Source organism: Ictalurus furcatus, chromosome 8 (genome assembly GCF_023375685.1).
Source record: "Ictalurus furcatus strain D&B chromosome 8, Billie_1.0, whole genome shotgun sequence".
In the NCBI taxonomy this organism is placed as follows: Eukaryota; Metazoa; Chordata; class Actinopteri; order Siluriformes; family Ictaluridae; genus Ictalurus; species Ictalurus furcatus.
The window spans coordinates 12,850,956-12,869,246 of record NC_071262.1 but is presented as its reverse complement, the minus strand read 5'-3'; the positions used below and the strand labels follow the sequence as shown (position 1 = coordinate 12,869,246).

At 39.8% G+C, this 18,291-nt stretch overlaps 1 protein-coding gene across 1 annotated transcript; it reads left to right on the top strand.

Annotated features, from left to right (window-relative positions):
- The first annotated feature begins 1,173 nt into the window (after positions 1-1,173).
- tgfb5 (transforming growth factor, beta 5) lies at positions 1,174-9,543 on the top strand. The gene is made up of 7 exons (XM_053630935.1): positions 1,174-1,791; positions 5,416-5,579; positions 5,759-5,891; positions 6,321-6,431; positions 6,579-6,756; positions 8,568-8,721; positions 8,856-9,543. The coding sequence occupies exons 1-7, from the start codon at positions 1,443-1,445 to the stop codon at positions 9,012-9,014; spliced, it is 1,248 nt and encodes a 415-aa protein (XP_053486910.1). The 5' UTR covers positions 1,174-1,442; the 3' UTR covers positions 9,015-9,543.
- The last annotated feature ends 8,748 nt before the right edge of the window (positions 9,544-18,291 follow it).

The following is an 18,291-nucleotide window of genomic DNA, read 5'->3' as shown; positions in this document are numbered from 1 at the left end:
GAAGACAGCTGAAAGTCTGTACATTTTGACAATAAACTTTGCAATCAAAATAAATTTTGAATGCAACTGTGTGTGTGGTGTGTGTGTGTGTGTGTATAATTTTATCACATAAACCTAAATGCAGCTACTAATGCTATGCTGACAAATAAATATGCCTAACTTTACACTTAGTAACCAAAACAAAACCTTTTGTCTCTTTGAATTGTTTTGTTTATTTGTTTTTTAAGTAAAAGTTGCAGTCTTAGTATTAAGCTTTCGGCCTGAGGCCGAATTCTCTGTTATTACAGCCCTTGTGGGGACACTGAGTCCCAACCGAGATCTAAAAACATGCCCACTCACTCTCTTCCACACAGAGGCACTTTTAACAACAAAATTGGTTTTATGCAATAACACATGTGTTTGTCTTACTATCCTTGTGAGGACCTTCCATTGATATAATTATTACTGCAGCTAAATTGCTCAATTTAACCCTAACCTTAACTTCAAAAACCAAAAGGAAAACTTTTGGCTCTTCTCCCCCACCTGGAGACAAACCACATGTTCCCCCAAGGTCAAATTTATCAGATATTCCCATCCTTGTGAGGACATTCTCTCTCTCTCTCTCTCTCACTCACTCACTCACACACACACACACACACACACATACACTCTGACTGGGGCAATGCCCCTTTTGTTAAGGCAATATAACTATATAACAATTTGTAGGTGGTCGGATATAAAATTGAGCCTTTAAACTTAAATCCTACAGACTAGGATGTTGCAAAAAAAAAAATGAAAAAAAGAGAAACGTCTAGTGGTTCATGGGAGAGTAACATTAAAAAGAAAGTAGACCCACTAAAATAGCCTCCCCCAAAAAGCTCTGAGTCGCACCGCAAAAATCCTAAGCATTGCTTCAACACCACACTCGACCTCAGACACACTCACACACTCAGAGGATAGCATGCACTCTCTTTCTTACCTCACCCGGCAGCTAAAGATTTAAACCAACTATTCAACATTGTGCTAAAATATATTACTAATATTATGCACCACTTTTTTTAATAGCATGTTTTTATAATGACGTGCTGCGTAATTCGTGCGCATTTTTACTCAAGTAATTTGTTTACCTATAGACTGTCCGGGGGAAGGAAATGATGCAAAAGGTAATTTGGTGATCTATACATATGTTTTCATTTGGCTTTTGATTGAACTCTAACTCGATATAACACGGCTTCGGATACTATGTGTAAGTTAGCAGCACGCGGAGCAACGTGATGCATCACAGTGCGCGCGAAAGCAGATAAAACCTGCACGTGAGCGCGGCGTGGGTCAGTCACCAGGTGCAGGCGGCACGCAGCGCAGCTACAGCACTGTACACTCAGAGCAGCTGAACAAACCCGGAGTCCAGCACCGAGCCGTGCACGGATTGCTTCTTCTTCTTCTTTTTCTTAATTTAAACAGTCATGTGGTTCATCAATATCGCGCTGCTTATCCTAAAGTTATCGGTCTCGGCTGAGGGCTTTTCGACGTGTCAGTCTTATGACTTGGACGATCATAAGTCGAAAAGGATAGAGGCGGTGCGCGGGCAGATCCTGAGCAAGCTGCGCATCCGATCACCACCCGACCCCGCAGTCGCCCCGCAGCCGGAATCCGTGCCCTTCGAGGTCATGCTGCTCTATAACAGCACCAAGGACCTGCTGAAGGAGCGCGCGCGCCACGCCGAGTCCGCCTGCGAGCGCGAGAGCAGCGAGGAAGATTACTACGCTAAAGAGGTGCAGAGAGTGGATATGCTGCCTCAGCGCTCCGACTCCAGTGAGTACTGAACTTTCTCACTCGGTTCACGGCAAGTGACAAATTCAGAAATCACGATGACTCTTAGGGCTGGGCCATACGATCATACTCTATCAATACTGCGATCAATTACGTCACGATACGCTTTTATGGCAGTATCGTCAGTAGTGATGGGAAGTTCGGATCATTTTACTGACTCGGATCTTTGAATCTTTCAGCAAAATGAACGGGATATTTTTTTCGAGTCATTTCGTTCATTTCAGAAGAATATGATTAAAATGTTACATGTTAAATTCCCATCAAACGTTGATCACATTTGGAATAAAAAATAAACTATAGGTTAATGCAGCCAAGGCCGAATTATGAGAAACAGAAATGATTCATTAATAGCTTAGCATTAGGTCTTCAGGCTATGCAGTCTGTTAGTTCACTTGATCTCCCAATCCGAGTCATTCTTTCTTTTGTCACATCATTTGTCACGTCTGTTCCCCGTAAACAGAAATGATTAGTTCACGTCTTGAGTCTTCAGGTACGAGTCGTTCATTACGTGACCTCCCGAGAAGCTAAAAGCAGTGGGGCTGTGACGTAATGAACTCGACTCGAAGTCGAAGACTCGAGAGATGAACTAATCATTTCTGTTTCCTGTACAGAACCGATGGGGATGTTGCAGCGCATGCGCAGTCGACACAAAATGGACGAATCACTTTCTGAGACAACTCGTTGTTCCCGAGTCATATTAAAGATTCATTCGAACGACACATCACTAATGTCAGTACTTTTATATCACTGACAGACTTCAAACAGTAGTCAGTTGAACATGGCTCAAATCAAATAGGTTATAATGCATTTATTATATTCTGAGTTACCAAATCGTCCATTCCTATTCTAACAGTGGTGCACATTATGAGGGGGTAAGGGAAGATGGTTCTGATCCCCCTAATTAACTATCCCTCCCAAGATAAGTCAAGATTGGTGGATTCTTCAAAAATTACGGGTACTAAATAATTTAGTAGTAAATCCATCGATCCATCCATTTTCCGTACCGCTTATCCTACACAGGGTTGCGGGGGAGCCTGGAGCCTAGGCGGCCATCACAGGGCACAATCACACAGACATTCACACACACAAGTATTCACCCCCCTTGGCATTTTTTAAATTTATTTTGTTGCCTAACAACCTGGAATTAAAATGGATTTGTGGGGGGGTATTATTTGACTTACACAACATGCCTACCACTTTGAAGATGCAAAATATTTTTTATTGTGAAACAACCAAGAAATAAGACAAGAAAAACACAAAACTTGAGCGTGCATAACTATTCACCCTCCACTTTGTAGAGCCACCATTCGCAGCAATTACAGCTGCAAGTCTCTTGGGTTACGTCTCTATAAGCTTGGCACATCTAGCCACTGGGATTTTTTCCCCCATTCTTAAAGGCAAAACTGCTCCAGCTCCTTCAAGTTGGATGGGTTCCGCTGGTGAACAGCAATCTTTAAGTCATACCACAGATTCTCAATTGGATTGTCTGAGCTTTGATTAGGCCATTCCAAGACATTTAAATGTTTCCCCTTAAACCACTCGAATGTTGCTTTAGCAGTATGCTTAGGGTGAACCTCCGTCCCAGTCTCAAATCTCTGAAAGACTGAAACAGGTTTCCCTTAAGAATTTCCCTTTATTTAGCGCCATCCAGCTTTCCTTCAATTCTGACCAGTTTCCCAGTCCCTGCCAATGGAAAAACATCCCCACAGCATGATGCTGCCGTATTCTTGGGTATAAGGTATTCTTGGGGTGATGGGTTTGCGCCAGACATAGTGTTTTCCTCATTGGCCAAAAAGCTCTGTTTTAGTCTCATCTGACCAGAGTACCTTCTTCCAACGTGCCTTTTGGCGAACAGCAAACTTGTTTGCTAACTTTTTTCTTTTTTCTGGCCACTCTTCCATAAAGCCTAACTCTGTGGAGTGTACAGTTTAAAGTGGTGCTCCAATCTTCGCTCTGGAGCTTTGTAGCTCCTCCAAGATGATCTTTTTCTCTTTGTTGCCTCTTTGATTAATGCCATCCTTGCCTGGCCCATGAGTTTTGGTGGACAGTCTTCTCTTGGCAAGTTTGTGGTGCCATATTCTTTCTATTTTTTCATAATGGATTTAATGGTGTGCCATAGGATGTTCAAAGTTTCGGATTTTTTTTATACCCAACCCTGATCTGTGCTTCTCCACAACTTTGTCCCTGACCTGTTTGGAGAGCTCCTTGGTCTGCATGGTGCCCCTTGTTCAGTGGTGTTGCAGACTCTGGGCCCTTTCAGAATGGGCATATTATAATTTTATATATATATATATATATATATATATATATATACACTGAGATCATGGGACACTTAGATTGCACACAGGTTACAGGTGAATTTTATTGAACTAATTATGTGACTCCTGAAGGTAATTGGTTGCACCAGACCTTATTTAGGGGCTTCATAGCAAAGGGGGTGAATACATATGCATGCACCACTTTTCCGTTTTAAATTTTTTTGAATTTTTTAAAACAAGTTATTTTTTTAATTTCACTTCACCAATTTGGACTATTCTGTGCATGTCCATTACATGAAATCCAAATGAAAATCCATTTAAATTACAGGCTGTAATGCAACAAAATAGGAAAAATGCCAAGGGGAGTGAATACTTTTGCAAGGCACTGTACTCACCAACCACAGACAATTTGGAAACACCAATCAGCCTACAACACGTGTCTTTTAACTGGGAAAGGAGACTGGAGAACTTTCAAGCTCTGCACACACAGAGCGGAGGCAGGATTCGAATCCCCAACCCCGGAGGTGCAACGCAAACATGATAACCACTAGGTCACCGTGCCAGTTTAGTAGTAAACACTACTAGAAATTTGTTTCCCCCAAACTGATCTCATAAGAAATTAGTAATAATTCAAATTAATGAGTGGTGTGGTTGAATTTCATGGAAATTAATTAGCAAAATAAAAGCTAACCCTGCTCCTAATCCTAACCTTAACCTTCATATCTTTTAAATGACTTGAGCAATGTGAATTGTTAAGAATTTTCCACTGTGAGACCATGGTGATTTTTGAAGCAGTGTGAGGAAAATCACACACTGTAACAGGCCATAACATAAATTTTTTATGTATGTTTGTTTGTTTATCTATTTATCCATTTATATATATTTTCTATTTATTGATTTATCAAGCCATACCTTGCCTCAAACTTGACTCCCAAATTGCATGCATTTATTATGAAGAGAAATGTGTCTAGGCAAAACTAGTTTTGCGAATTAGCTATCTACTTGTACATGTAATATTAACAGAACCACAGTTATGTGTTATGACTAGTATCCTTGTGCAAACATCCCTGGGGGTGGTGGGGGGTGATTTAACTGACCCCCAGTGAATGCTATTATATGATTCACAGTCTAAGTATACTGTTACTATTTGCACCCTACTTTTTTCTGATTTTGTTCAACCAATGATACAACCAGGTCTTTGAATCCCAAATGGTTCCAATGTTTTTTTTGGGGAGGTTCATAAGGGGATGGATGTTGATTTGGAACTGTAGGTGAATTTAATTACCTTGAGGTGAACATTCTGTAAAACCACCCAGACTTTAAAAGAATGCTCCTGTTGTTTCCACAGACGTGATAAACACAGTGCCTCAGAGTCCACACTTCAGAGTGGTGAAGTTTGATGTCACCAGTGTAGACAGGAATTCTAGCACACTTGTCAAGGCAGAGTTTCGCATATACAGGGTGCAGAACACACATGCGCAAGCCACGGAGCAGCGAGTGGAAATATACCAGGTAAATTCATTCAACAATATGTGTGCATGAGTTCAGGGTTATCTCTGCAGAGTTGGTTCAATAGAATAAACAACTAGCTGCAGGATATTGAAAAGAGATGACTGTTTAGCGAATAATTAAAGCTCGATTTGAAAAGTTTTCAAGTCTATAACTGCACCTCTTGTTCTCTCTTCCTCCAGATTCTGAAATCTGACGATGTTTCAGGTTCCCATCATAGGTACATAGATTCCAGAACTGTTCAGCCAGGAGCCAAGGCGGCGTGGCTGTCTGTTGACGTCACAGAGACTGTGAAAGAGTGGATGGCTTATAAAGGTCAGAGAGTTCAAGGAGTCACACCACACAGGAAGTAGGGCTGCACCACACAGACAAAACACTATATTGAGGTTATATTGCTGCATATTGCATTTGTGCTTGAAATATGCTGGTCAGCCCTTGATCTGAAATGGATAAAGACCAGCCTGGCTTGTTTTGACCAAAATTATTTATGTTTGTTGAACCATGTGAATGCTAGAATATATCAAAACACCCACAGAGGCGTTCATTTGGATTTCTTGGTCAGCTTGATCACGAACCTCCAGGCACGCAAAGTATATTTATAAAGATATTTTTCGAGTGTTCATTTGCATATTGCAGCATTGCTTCAGTAAAATGAACAAGCACTATATTGAAAAAGCCATGAATCATCTTGTGAATGTGATGTGACTGTGAATTCATCTTTTTCTCTCATTACCCCCCACTCAGAGAAGAACTTGGGCCTGATGCTCAGTGTTCATTGTCCATGCTGCACTTTTATTCCATCCACAAATAATATTGTGCCCAACAAGAGTGAGGAGTTGGAAGCTCGATTTGCAGGTTAGAGTCTTTCACTTCTCTTTGCTCCAATCTCATATCACCTACTTGCTCTGTATTCATGTAACTCCAAATCAGAAATGGATTTAGTGGTTGTTAACAATACTAATTGTTAGACAGACTTTAAACAAGTTAATCTCTATTTTACAGGTGTTGATGATGACCTGATTCGCCCTAACAGGAGGCCAGGTCTGACTAAAGGCCAGATAGAGTTCAGTACTAAAACACCACACCTCATATTGACCCTGCGGCCCACAGATCGTTTGGAGAACCCCAACAAAAAGAACCGCAAGAAGAGGGCAGCTGCTGACACTACAACATGCTCCAGGTACAATTAGTAATGCATAAAATCAAATAATAATAATAAAAAAAGGTTTTAGGGACATGTAAACTTACAAATATCTGTATGTGTGTGTGATGGCATGTATGAAAGAGTCTCTGTACTGGGTTGTACTGTAAACCTTCTGGCATACAATGTACTTAGTGTTTGCGTGCAGTGACTTGCTTAGGGAGTGCCTTGTATTTAAGTATGGAAAAAATAACAGAGATGTGCATAAACCTTGTCTCTGTGCACCTTCTCATTGCTGTATAAACTGTAGACAGTTGAAACATCAGGCTTTAACCAGACTGCTTACGGAACATAATAGTGTGGAGAAAATCATCCTGCTGAGTGATTTTGGGTGGTTTATGAGCAAAATATGAAATTTCTAAGAGCAAAAGTAAGATGGTATAGGATATAGTGACTGGTGGACACAAGCATCATACGATCATTTCATATAATCTGGCAGATAACATTATGTATTTGTATAATAATAGTTTTTTCATTCTTCAAAAAATTTGATCTTATCATATAAAAAATATATTGAATATAGACAAATTCAACACATTTGTGTCCTTTTTCGATTTTTTTTAAACAAATATAAGTATATTATATTATATATTTTTTTTCATTTCAAGCTATAAAAATAGTCTTCATTTGGCAGATAAATTTAGCTTATTTCAAGTATTTATTCCTAGAAAGAAGTAAAATGATCTGAAATGAGTAAATATACACTGATCAGCCATAACATTACTACCACTGACAACATACAGTATGCAGTGGTTAGTACCTACCAAAAGTGGTCCAAGGACAGACAACCAGTGAACCAGTGACAAGGTCACAAGCGCCCAAGGCTCATTGATGCGTGTGGGGAACGAATGCTGGCCCGTCTGGTCGGATCCCACAGATGAGCTACTGTAGCATAAATTTCTGTAAAAGTTAATGCTGGCTATGATAGAAAGCTGTCAGAACACACAGGGCATTGCAGCCTGCTATGTATGGGGCTTACAATGGGCACATGAGCATCAGAACTGCACCATGGAGCAATGGAAGAAGGTGGCCTGGTCTGTTGAATCATGTTTTCTTTTACATCATGTTGATGGCCGAGTGCATGTGTGTCGTTTACTTGTTTACCGCAAGCCGGCGGAGGCAGTGTAATGCTCCGTGCAATGTTCTGCTGGGAAACCTTGGGTCCTGGCATTCATGTGGATGTTACTTTGACACGTACCACCTACCTAAACATCAGTGCAGGCCAACTACACCCCTTCATGGCGACAGTATTCCCTAATGGCAGCGGCCGGATGATGCGCCCTGACATACTGCAAAAAATTGCTCAGGAATGGTTTGAGGACCATTACAAAGATATGTGACATGTGCTAGATAATCAAGTCCAGTCCATGGAGGCCCCACTTCGCATTGTACAGGACTTAATGGATCTGCGGTTAATGTTTTTGTGCCAGAAACCACAGCACAACTTCAGTCTTGTTGAGTCCATGACTTGATGGGACAGAGCTGTTTTGGTGGCACACGGGGGAACAGCAAAATATTACACAGGTTGTTTTAATGTTATGGCTGATTGGTGTACACTGTAGTTGTGATCGAAAGAGATTAGGTTCTAAATGCTGGATCGTGCTTTTAAAAAAAGCAAAAATAGTTTTATGAGAATCTATCAAAGCCTACCAAAGATGGATCCCAATTAGCATTTTCTGATGGAAAACAAAGTAATTTATGACCATAAGATAGAGCAAGCAAAGAGGATGCACTCATTTGTCAGTTTTTAGCTATTATTAACTGTACATTCTATGTACATTCTCTCATAGGAATGCAGATCAAGGCTGTTGCTTAAGGTCTCTGTACATCGACTTCCGTCGGGACCTAAACTGGAAATGGATCCATGAACCGAAAGGATACAAAGCAAATTTCTGTGCTGGCAACTGCCCCTACTTGTGGAGTGCAGACAATCACTATAATATGGTGTGTGAATAAAATGCTTCATATCTGGGAAGTGCTTTCTATCCAGTGTATTGTCCTATAGTTACAATAACAGGCATTTTTCTTCTAAAAGTATTCACAGAACTGCCCATTATGTCTCCCTTTGTCTTGTCCAGATTTTGCCGCTTTATAACAAAATGAATCCTGAGGCGTCTGCGTCTCCCTGCTGTGTGCCTCAGGACCTGGAGCCTCTCACTATCGTTTACTTCCTCGGTCGGACTCCACGGGTGGAGCAGCTCTCAAACATGGTGGTCAAATCCTGCAAATGCCGCTGACTGCTGGAGGTATGCGAGTAGAGATGCTGAAGAGATAGAGCGCACAGGAGAGGACGCAGGAGACACAGTAGAGTATGGACAATATCTGTGGATAGCCAGAAGAGCAAGCGAATACATCTGAGATGTTGGTGCGCATGTTTTCTTTTGTCTCAGGTTTCAGTCATTTGGAGTTGATTCAGAGAGTTGCACAGTATTAATCGATAATTGCAAATAATCTAGACTTCACCAAATGAAATTGTTTCAGGTACATAATGACATTCAGTCTTATTGTCCTTCATGTTTCAAACCGTTTTGCTATCATAGTGTTTTATTCTGATGCAGCTTCATTAAAAAGAAAGTATTTAAGAGATGGTAGTCAAAGAACCACTAGGCATTAGAGTGTGGACCTAGTTGTGCAAGAGCAATTTACTGTAGAACTGTAGAGCAGTTGTTGTTTTTTTTGTATTTTGATTACACAAAGTGTACATATTTTTCCAGACAGGTAAGGGTTTTATATGTTTATATACCAAATAAAAAATTAATTACACGACTCGAATTTGACACTTTTCATGTGCTAGGATTTTTATTAAATGAAATAAGATATACTGAACTGAAGTAGTGGGTTGGTTTCATTCATTCATTTGGAAGCAAAAAAACAGAGAAAACAGTATTAGCCTGTCATATATTATGGGGTATATATGATATTGGAGTGGCTGGCTGCACTGAAAGCTCACATTTGTGTCGTGAGCTTGGCATCCCAATGCGGTTGAGCCTTGCAGGGCTCTGGCATAAACAGGATGGAAACGATTGCCAGAGAAACACCAGATTTAAACGCCTGGCCTTCAGGGTTTGTGGTGACACAGCAGGGGAAAAAAAGACATTTGAGAAACCAGAGGCTGATATAGAGGGCGTGAAAAGCACTCTAAGAGACCAAGCAATCTTTATACACCAACCTCAGACTCACCTATATTGCTGAATCATGTGATTTTTCTATCTGTGGGAGGCTCTCTGTTGACTTGGCGTACATCTGTTTATTTTCTTCAATCCTTTCTCATCATGCAAAGCCTCAGTTTATTCTTTAAAGCCTGAAGCTATAAGCCTTGGCATTACATGGCACTGTTTGTTTTTTAGAGGAGACATTAAGTTTTCTTGTGTCACTCTAATGTTTATCTGTGTAGCTCTGCGGCTGCTGAGGGCGAGCTCTGGGAAATGAGAGGGTTTCTGTGTCTGGGTGCCAGAGTTAAAACAGGCAAAATGCCTCCGTCTTTCGGGCCCTATGAAAACAACTTTTTATAACTCATGAAAAAGGGATGCCGAGAAAGAGAGAGGGAGTCAAGAGGGTGTTAAATGCAGTTACATAAGTGGCTCCTAAATAGGATCAACAAAATATTGCATCTAAGCAACTGCTAAGTCATCGTGAAGCACTCAGCTTATTGCTCTGTGTGTCTGTAAACAAAAGCTAACCCTACAGTTAGAGGTTCTGTAGGTCTTCGACTTTCTGTAGGTTAAAGGAAAGTTTCACGGCAAAATCAAATATAAAATATATATTTTATGTCATCTTAAATGTAATTGATCAGATGTTTTTGATGTTTTTGAATTTATTTACTTCTAATGTACAGTATATGAGCCGTATGGCATGGTGGCACTGCGGGTAGTGGCTGCACAGATCCAGGGTCCTCAATTTGATCCTGAGCTTGCGTTACTGTCTGTTTCTAATGTTCTCCCCATATATACACTCACCGTCAACTTTATTAGGACCACTTTATTAGGACCCATGGCATAGCTGTTGATGCCAGATGGGCTGGTTTGAGTATGGAGATACTGCTGATTTCCTGGGATTTTCACACAACTGTCTCTATAGTTTACACAGAATGTTGCAAAAAAAACAAACAAACAAAACATTGAGCAAGTGACAGTTCTGTGGGTGGAAACAACTTGTTGATAAGAGAGGTCAGAGGAAAATGGCCAGATTGGTTTGAGCTACCAGAAAGGATATAGTAACTCATATAATCACTCTTTACAACCCTGGTGAACTGAAAAGCATCTCAGCATGCACAAAACAATGAATCATGAGATGAATGGGCTACAACAGCAGGAGACCAAATTGGATTCCCCTCCCGTCAGCCAAGAACAGGAATCTGAGGCTATCGTGGACACAGGCTCATCGAAACTGGACAATTGAAGGTTAGAAAAAAACTTTTCTCCCCCCAGCCTTCAGCTGTCCAGTTTCGTTGAGTCTTTGCGTATGATACCCTCAGGTTCTTGTTCTTGAATCATACATTTGGCTAAAAAGTTTCCCCTAGTTAAAGTGCTTCATGGTAACTACACACAGCAGCTACACAAAAGATCAAAAGGTTAAACAATAAAGACAATTTTTCACAGCCTTATTTACCCATATTTACAGAGGGTGCCAATATTAGTGGAGGGCAATGTGTATCATAGCAGTGAAACCAGTGGCTGTATAGGCTTAAAGTTAAAAAAAAAAAACCCACACATTTTTTAAGAAATCTTTGTAATGAATAAATCAATCAAATTTTAGCTGTTGTGTCTCGTTGTGTTATCACTCTGAAGCATTTCATTCTTTCAGCCAAATGATTCATATCTACCTCAGATCTCAGTCCTTTCATTTGGATTACACCCCCTCTTTATTTGACCTCTCCCTCCTCCTCTCAGTCTCACTGTTAATTACAGTGCGTGAACTACTCGATCGTTAATCTTTCAAAAACAGCTTTACTGCAGCTTTCCACCTCCTCCATTATAAGCTTATTACAGCCCTAGTCAAAGGGCTATAATTGAACTTGAAGTGCTTAAAAAACATTAGGCTTGAGATGAGGAAATGTGTGCTGAGGAATTTATAATCAGGGTGGTTGATATGAGAGAGAGAGAGAGAAAGAGACTGAGCGAGAGAGAGAGAGAATTTTTCCTGTATAAACATGACTTCAAAAGATGAGCATTTATTCAAAAGCAGCTGAAATGAAAAATGCCTACGTGGATGGAGATGGTTTGGCGACATCTAGAGGTAAGAGGTGAAGTCTCCTCTCTGGTGGTTAGTGGCGGTATTGCAGCAATAGAAGACTTAAAAATACCGACGCACGTAAGCACGCACGCGCACCTCTCTTTTTCCAAATATAGGTTTTAAAACGCCACGTCATTCCGCCCTCACTGCTTTCAGAGTAAACATAAACTCCGGTCCTAAGAAACAGACAAGAGCCAAAACAGTTTAACTCTGAAAGAAAAAAAATATATATATATATTTTAGGATCATCATTAGGCTGCTTTATTTCCTTGCTGAAAAAAATAAATAGAGAAGGTTGAAAAGAGGACGCTAGTTTTCAATCATGTAGGCGACTCATAGTAATGATTATTTTAATGTCAAGACTTTAAAAATTTAACTAGATATAAAAACTAAAATTTGAAATGAAATACCTGCAAGAGTAGAGCACCTACTGAGATAAATGGTACAAATCCTGAATACTCTGGATTTGTTATATAAGCGAGAAAAACTGCGGTTCTGTTTCACAAAATTCATATAACTGCTAATATTAGCTTTAAAGCATTATGAACAGAGTGTAGACTTTGGATTGACCCAACAATTGCACAATAGTGCTTAATTATTAGCAGCACCTGTACACCTACATATTCATGCAATTGTCTAATCAGCCAGTCATGAGGCAGCAGTGCAATGCATAATAAAATCATGCACAGAAGGGCCAGCAGCTTCGAGTAATGGTGATATCTACGGAGCCCTCCTAGTGTCAGGTAAGAAAAAAATAAATAATGATAATAATAATAAAATAAAATAAAATAAAATAAAGGACAGCCATGTGTAACCCGTGCTCTCATATTTGTAAACTGCACTCACTTCCTTCTTTATTTCTTTCTACAGAGAGCAAGAGACCATAGAATCTTTTGACGGTGTACATCTGCCTGGTAAATCCAATTTATCTAGGTTTAAGGGTAGATTTAATGCTATGTTATGTTTTGAATTGAACGTTTCTCAGCTTTCATTGTGTAACGTTGTATTTATTGTGCTTTGCACTCCAAACCCAACCTTTTGGTGTGATGCTAACATTAGTTTCCCAGGCTTTCTTGTTAACCAAACTTTGTGTTTGAGACTTCCATTAATGGTGTGAGTGCTTGTCTAGTTATGAAGTGTCAAACAGGCCGTTTTGAATTTCCATTTACTCTGTCTGGTAGCTGACCAAATTTTCAAAACCCAAACTGGAACACTATGATGCCATATGTATTTTCCATGTACACGTGTCCTGCATCTATTGGTAATGTAACATGGTGATAGCTAATACCATTAGGGAAGTTTTGGCTTAAGTTTGTTTTACTGGTGGTGCAGCATACCTTCACTCCATTCCGGTGCTTATTACTTAACTGCAGTGATTGGACAGGGGAAAAGTAAGGAAAGAGAATAGGAAACTCAAAATAATAGGACTAACACTCAAGGAAAATTGATTCAATTGAATTTCAGTGGGAGAGTTTCAGTTCAGTTTTAACTAAAATCAATCAAGTAAAATCTGCTGCTTCTCAAAAAAAAAGTGTGGAAAGTTCTTTTGGATGAACTGAGAGTATTCCTTGTGTGATTGTAACAAAAACAATGTGTAGAATGAGGTGTTGAGTTTATTGAACTCACTAATAATCCTTCTCCTTGTCTGTTTCTCTCTCTACGCAATGTGTTAGTTAGCAGTAGTCATCCTTAATGGATCCACAATCCACTCATATTCCCATGGATAGACTGGAGTTAAGAGAACTTTATTTTAACTTGGGCCTCACACATACAGAAGACGTCCTCCATATTTTGAGTGTTAAGCACAGGCTTGTTCTCAGTCTGACAACCCTAAAACCAATCCTGAAGAAGAATGGACTGTTTCGCCAGAAACAATTTAATAATTTAGCAGAAACGGTTCAATTTGTAAGGGAGGAGCTCAGGGGCTTTGCATGGCTACAGGTGGATGCACACTAAGTACAAAGAAAGGTGACTGTATGTATGGAAAGAGAATGTCCGCCTAATTCTATCCACGCTTGACCCAGAGGCCACAGAAATCTGAAGATGTAGAAGATTGAACAGATGAGCATACTTTTCCAATGGACCAAATTTTTTATGGCATGTTGATTCTTAGGACAAATTAAAGCCGTTCGGTATATACATCAATGGAGCTCTTGATGCGTTCTCAAGAGGAATACTGTGGCTGAATGCATACTGTACCAGCAATGACCCCAATGTTATAGGAGGTTCTTTCTTAGAGACAGTAGGAGAACTAGGTGGATGTGCCCGTTTCATCAGGACAGCTATGGGGACGGAAAACGGCTCTATGCGAGATATGCAATGGTACCTTCGTAGCAATGATGTTTATGGGGGTGATAAAAGTTTCATTTATGGAAGAAGCACAAGTAATCAGAGAATAGATAGCTGGTGGAGCTTTCTCCGTAAAGAGCGTGTGGACTTCTGGCTCGACCAGTTTCACCGACTTAAAGATGAAGGTGATTTTGTTGGGGACTTCTTGGACCAGAACCTCCAGATAGATAGTTCTGTCTTAGCTGTACTAGAATATATTCTAGAGCTACTAGAACATATTGTATCTGTGAAGCCATATTTGTTCCAGTTTGCTCTTACAGTACCTCCTCTCCATATTGGGGAGCGTATACTTCCATGGCGAAAAGTGTCCACTTCCCTTCTGCTTCCAGGGCTTTCTGCCTCGTCCTCTGACCTCTGCCCTGCTATTCACCTTAGCATGGCTCTATAGTTTAAAAAACAATTGATTATAATCAATTTTGCTTTATTACTCTGCAGTAATTATGCTTTGTATATTCACAGTGCAATGAACAAACAAAATAAACATTGTACATGTCTTCTGTCCAAAGCAGGACTATAAACCATTTTATAAGCTAATTATCTTTGTGAATGATCATGTTTGATGTCCTATAAAAGTCTACTGACCAGGAAATTCATTTTTAGATATTGTCACACTGGAGAGATTAATACTCAATGAGTGGTTTATGGCTGCTCACAATTCTTTTGAAATTCCTCTGCCAGACCTCTACAGCATGGGGAAACACTAATAAAGCTTACTGTCTAACTTCTTCCATCCATCCATCCATCCATCCATCTTTTATACTGCTTATCCTTCCTTCAGGGTCTTGGGGAACCTGGAGCCTATCCCCGGGAGCATGGGGCACAAGGCAGGGTACACCCTGGACAGGGTGCAACTTCTTCCATGTTATTATATTATTTTGTCTATTGATTTTTCTCCATGTCTCTCTGATGCCTGATTTTTATATATCAGTGGAATAAATCAATACATTGGTTTACCTGATACAGAAAACATATTGTTGTGTTCACTTAATACTGTTGAATGGTCAATGCCACTAGGGGGAGTTGTTTTGTGTGGGGAACTGGTATGCATGTAAGAGGGGGAGAAGGGAAAGTTTATTGTTCGGCATGCAAAGAGACCTCTGCGTTTCCCGAATGTGATCTCGCTTTTTTATGTGATTACACAACACACATCAGGGTGAAGATCAACAACCCCCAATGGCTCGCTCTCATAACTTCCTAAAGACATCAGCATCACACCTGCGCAGGACTGGAAGCTCAGAACTGGTGGGGACGGCTGCCTCTAAAAAAAGTTACAGCATACAGGCAACATGGACAAGGTCCAACAGTCTTCAACAAGAAGAGTTTAATTTTTGGCTAACCATACGTTTTAATAAAAGAATCAGCATTTATGAAAAATGTGTCACGGCACATTTGTCACGAATGTTCCCCAGAAACAGAAATGATTAGTTCTTAAGTCTTTGGGTTCGAGTTGTTCGTTCATCCTGTTTCCAGTACTGCGTGGTGCATTGCCTAGGGGGGCGGAAGAACGAACGACTCGAACCCGAAGACTCCAGAGGTGAACTAATCATTTCTGTTTCCGGTACAGATGGGGATGTTGCGGCGCATGCGTGGTCAAACATGAACGAATCACTCTCTGAGACAACACGTTGTTGCTGAGTCATATTAAAGATTTATTCAAAATGAACAAATCATTCATGAATGACACATCACGAATATCTTCAGGCCAGGATTCGTATCAAAGCTGTGACGTTCTGGGAAGATTAGGCATTGTATGCTTGAATTGTAACAACTTCCTGTTTAATAGCAGTAATTGCACGCTTTAGCATGTAACTAAGTGTTGCTAGCATGTTTTAACGTGTTTCTAGCATGTTGCTAGCATATTTACGACTTGCTGGCATATTTTAATATGTTGGTAGGAGTGCATCACCGTGTAAAACATGTCACTTCCTGTTGCCAGTAGGTGGCGCTATGACTATACCTGAATATTGGCATGTAGATGTCTTCAGGCCAGGATTCAAATAGGAGGATCAGCTCCAAATAGGTGCAACTTTATACTTGCCATCACTTCTGGATTTTTGCCTAAATTCCAAGTATGTGTCGCTGCAACCCGAAGACCTCCAAGTGGGAGGTACTTACACCGCAAGTGGGTGGGATTTAGGTGAAAATCCAGAAGTGATTGCAAGTATTGTGGAAATCCGCAATCACACCGAGTGCAAAGGTGCGCGGTGATAAATGATGACAAAAACATCGATTTAAAACTAAATATCAACACTTTTTCTTGTAGTTTTAATTTAATTTCTAACAGCTTTGTCATTGTTGTATGCATGTCCAATGGGCGGGCTTGTCAGTCAGTCAGTTTAATATGCATAAACATGCATGTAATAAAAATGTGACGTTTTATCCCAACACCCTTTTCCCTTATAAATAAGCCTACTATACAGAACCAGACATAAACTATCCATTGGTGTCAACAAACATGTACCTTCAAAAAGTGACAAAGTGACTCTGAATAGCTATTTGACCCGTAAAAACAGGGACCGCCTTAATTTTTTTAGGGTGGAGGGCAGAGCTTTATCATTACTTCCCAATACATCACAGCTGTGTTTTCTCTCCCAACTGACAAGAGCAGTGGTTTTCAAAGTGGGGGCCGCCAGGGGGCGCCCAGGGGGCCTCAACAATTTGGTGTGAAAAATAAATACATGATTTGTTATATATATGCATTACTATAACGTGTTATTTGTAACAATACATATTAAAATCACATTTGCTATATCTAACTTTCTAAACAGACAAAACATCAACATAAAAAAGGGGGTATGTTCAGAAGTCTGTAATTTTAAATGTGTTTTAAAGACATCTTGCAAAAGGGTGCCCTCGGTCAAATGTTAATGCCATTTGTGGGGCCTTGCCCTGGAAAAGTTTGGGAACCCCTGGACAAAAGCATCATGCATAGACAGAACTGAGTGTTAAAGTAAAATCACAGTGCCATTTGTAGGCTAAACTGAGACATTGACATTTCTGTATTGGTGGTGATGGATGTTTATAATAATCTGTCAGTACAGTTATTTGCACGTTGTAGCCTTTTTAACTAAAGCCGTGATTCATTCATCATGAATGAATCAATGTTCCTGATATGTGTCGATTGAAGATTAATACTATTTTTAAAGGGTGTGTATTAGAGATGCACCAATGAATAGGCCAATAATCGGTATCAGCTGATAAAGGCAATTTTTCACGCTATCGGCCGATAGTTTAAAAACATCCGATAATCAGGGCCGATTATATCCTGTCAATCATAAGAGGGCCGGAAAACACATCAATTGCGTGCTGTGTGTAAAGATGTCTCTTGTGTGGAATGATGACAAAACTGTAGTTTGTAAGCTCTGTAAACTCTGCACTGCTAAAATCTTACACTGGACGCTGCAGCAGTGAAGCGGGAGTTTCGGCGTCAAGTCTAATGTTTTTTTGCTGCGCTGCTCGCGCTGAATTAAAGCGCCAGTACACCGTTCAAAGATTTAAATGAAGATGAGTTGACAAAAAAGTATATATTGCACAGAAAAATATATTTGTAGTGTATTTCATATCCAGTTAATGTTAATATATAAAAAGTTTATATTATATATTACCAGTTTAATGTTCAATGATGAAGTAGAAATGCTTTTGTTTGTGGAGAGTGAATGTGAGACTAACAGGAGGTTTTTTAGAATTCAGTCAATTAATTCTGTTAATATGAATTAATAACATTCAATAAGTTAAGAAATCTTACTTTAATCTTCAGAATTTAGTTAATGTGTTAATGTTAATTTGAATAATGTGTTTTCTGTTTATGAGACCAGTTACTGTGAAAAAACTTGTTGAAATGGAGAGAATAAATTTTTTATTTGCATTTCTTTCAGAATTGTGGAATTAATTATTATTCATTTAAAAGAAGGTATAAAAGGCAGAACTATTGGT

Coding starts and splice junctions, on each gene's coding strand:
- tgfb5 (XM_053630935.1), top strand. CDS start 1,443: ATGTGGTTCATCAATATCGCGCTGCTTATCCTAAAGTTATCGGTCTCG. Junction 5,580..5,758: donor AGCGAGTGGAAATATACCAG/GTAAATTCATTC, acceptor CTCTTCCTCCAG/ATTCTGAAATCTGACGATGT. Junction 6,757..8,567: donor GACACTACAACATGCTCCAG/GTACAATTAGTA, acceptor ATTCTCTCATAG/GAATGCAGATCAAGGCTGTT.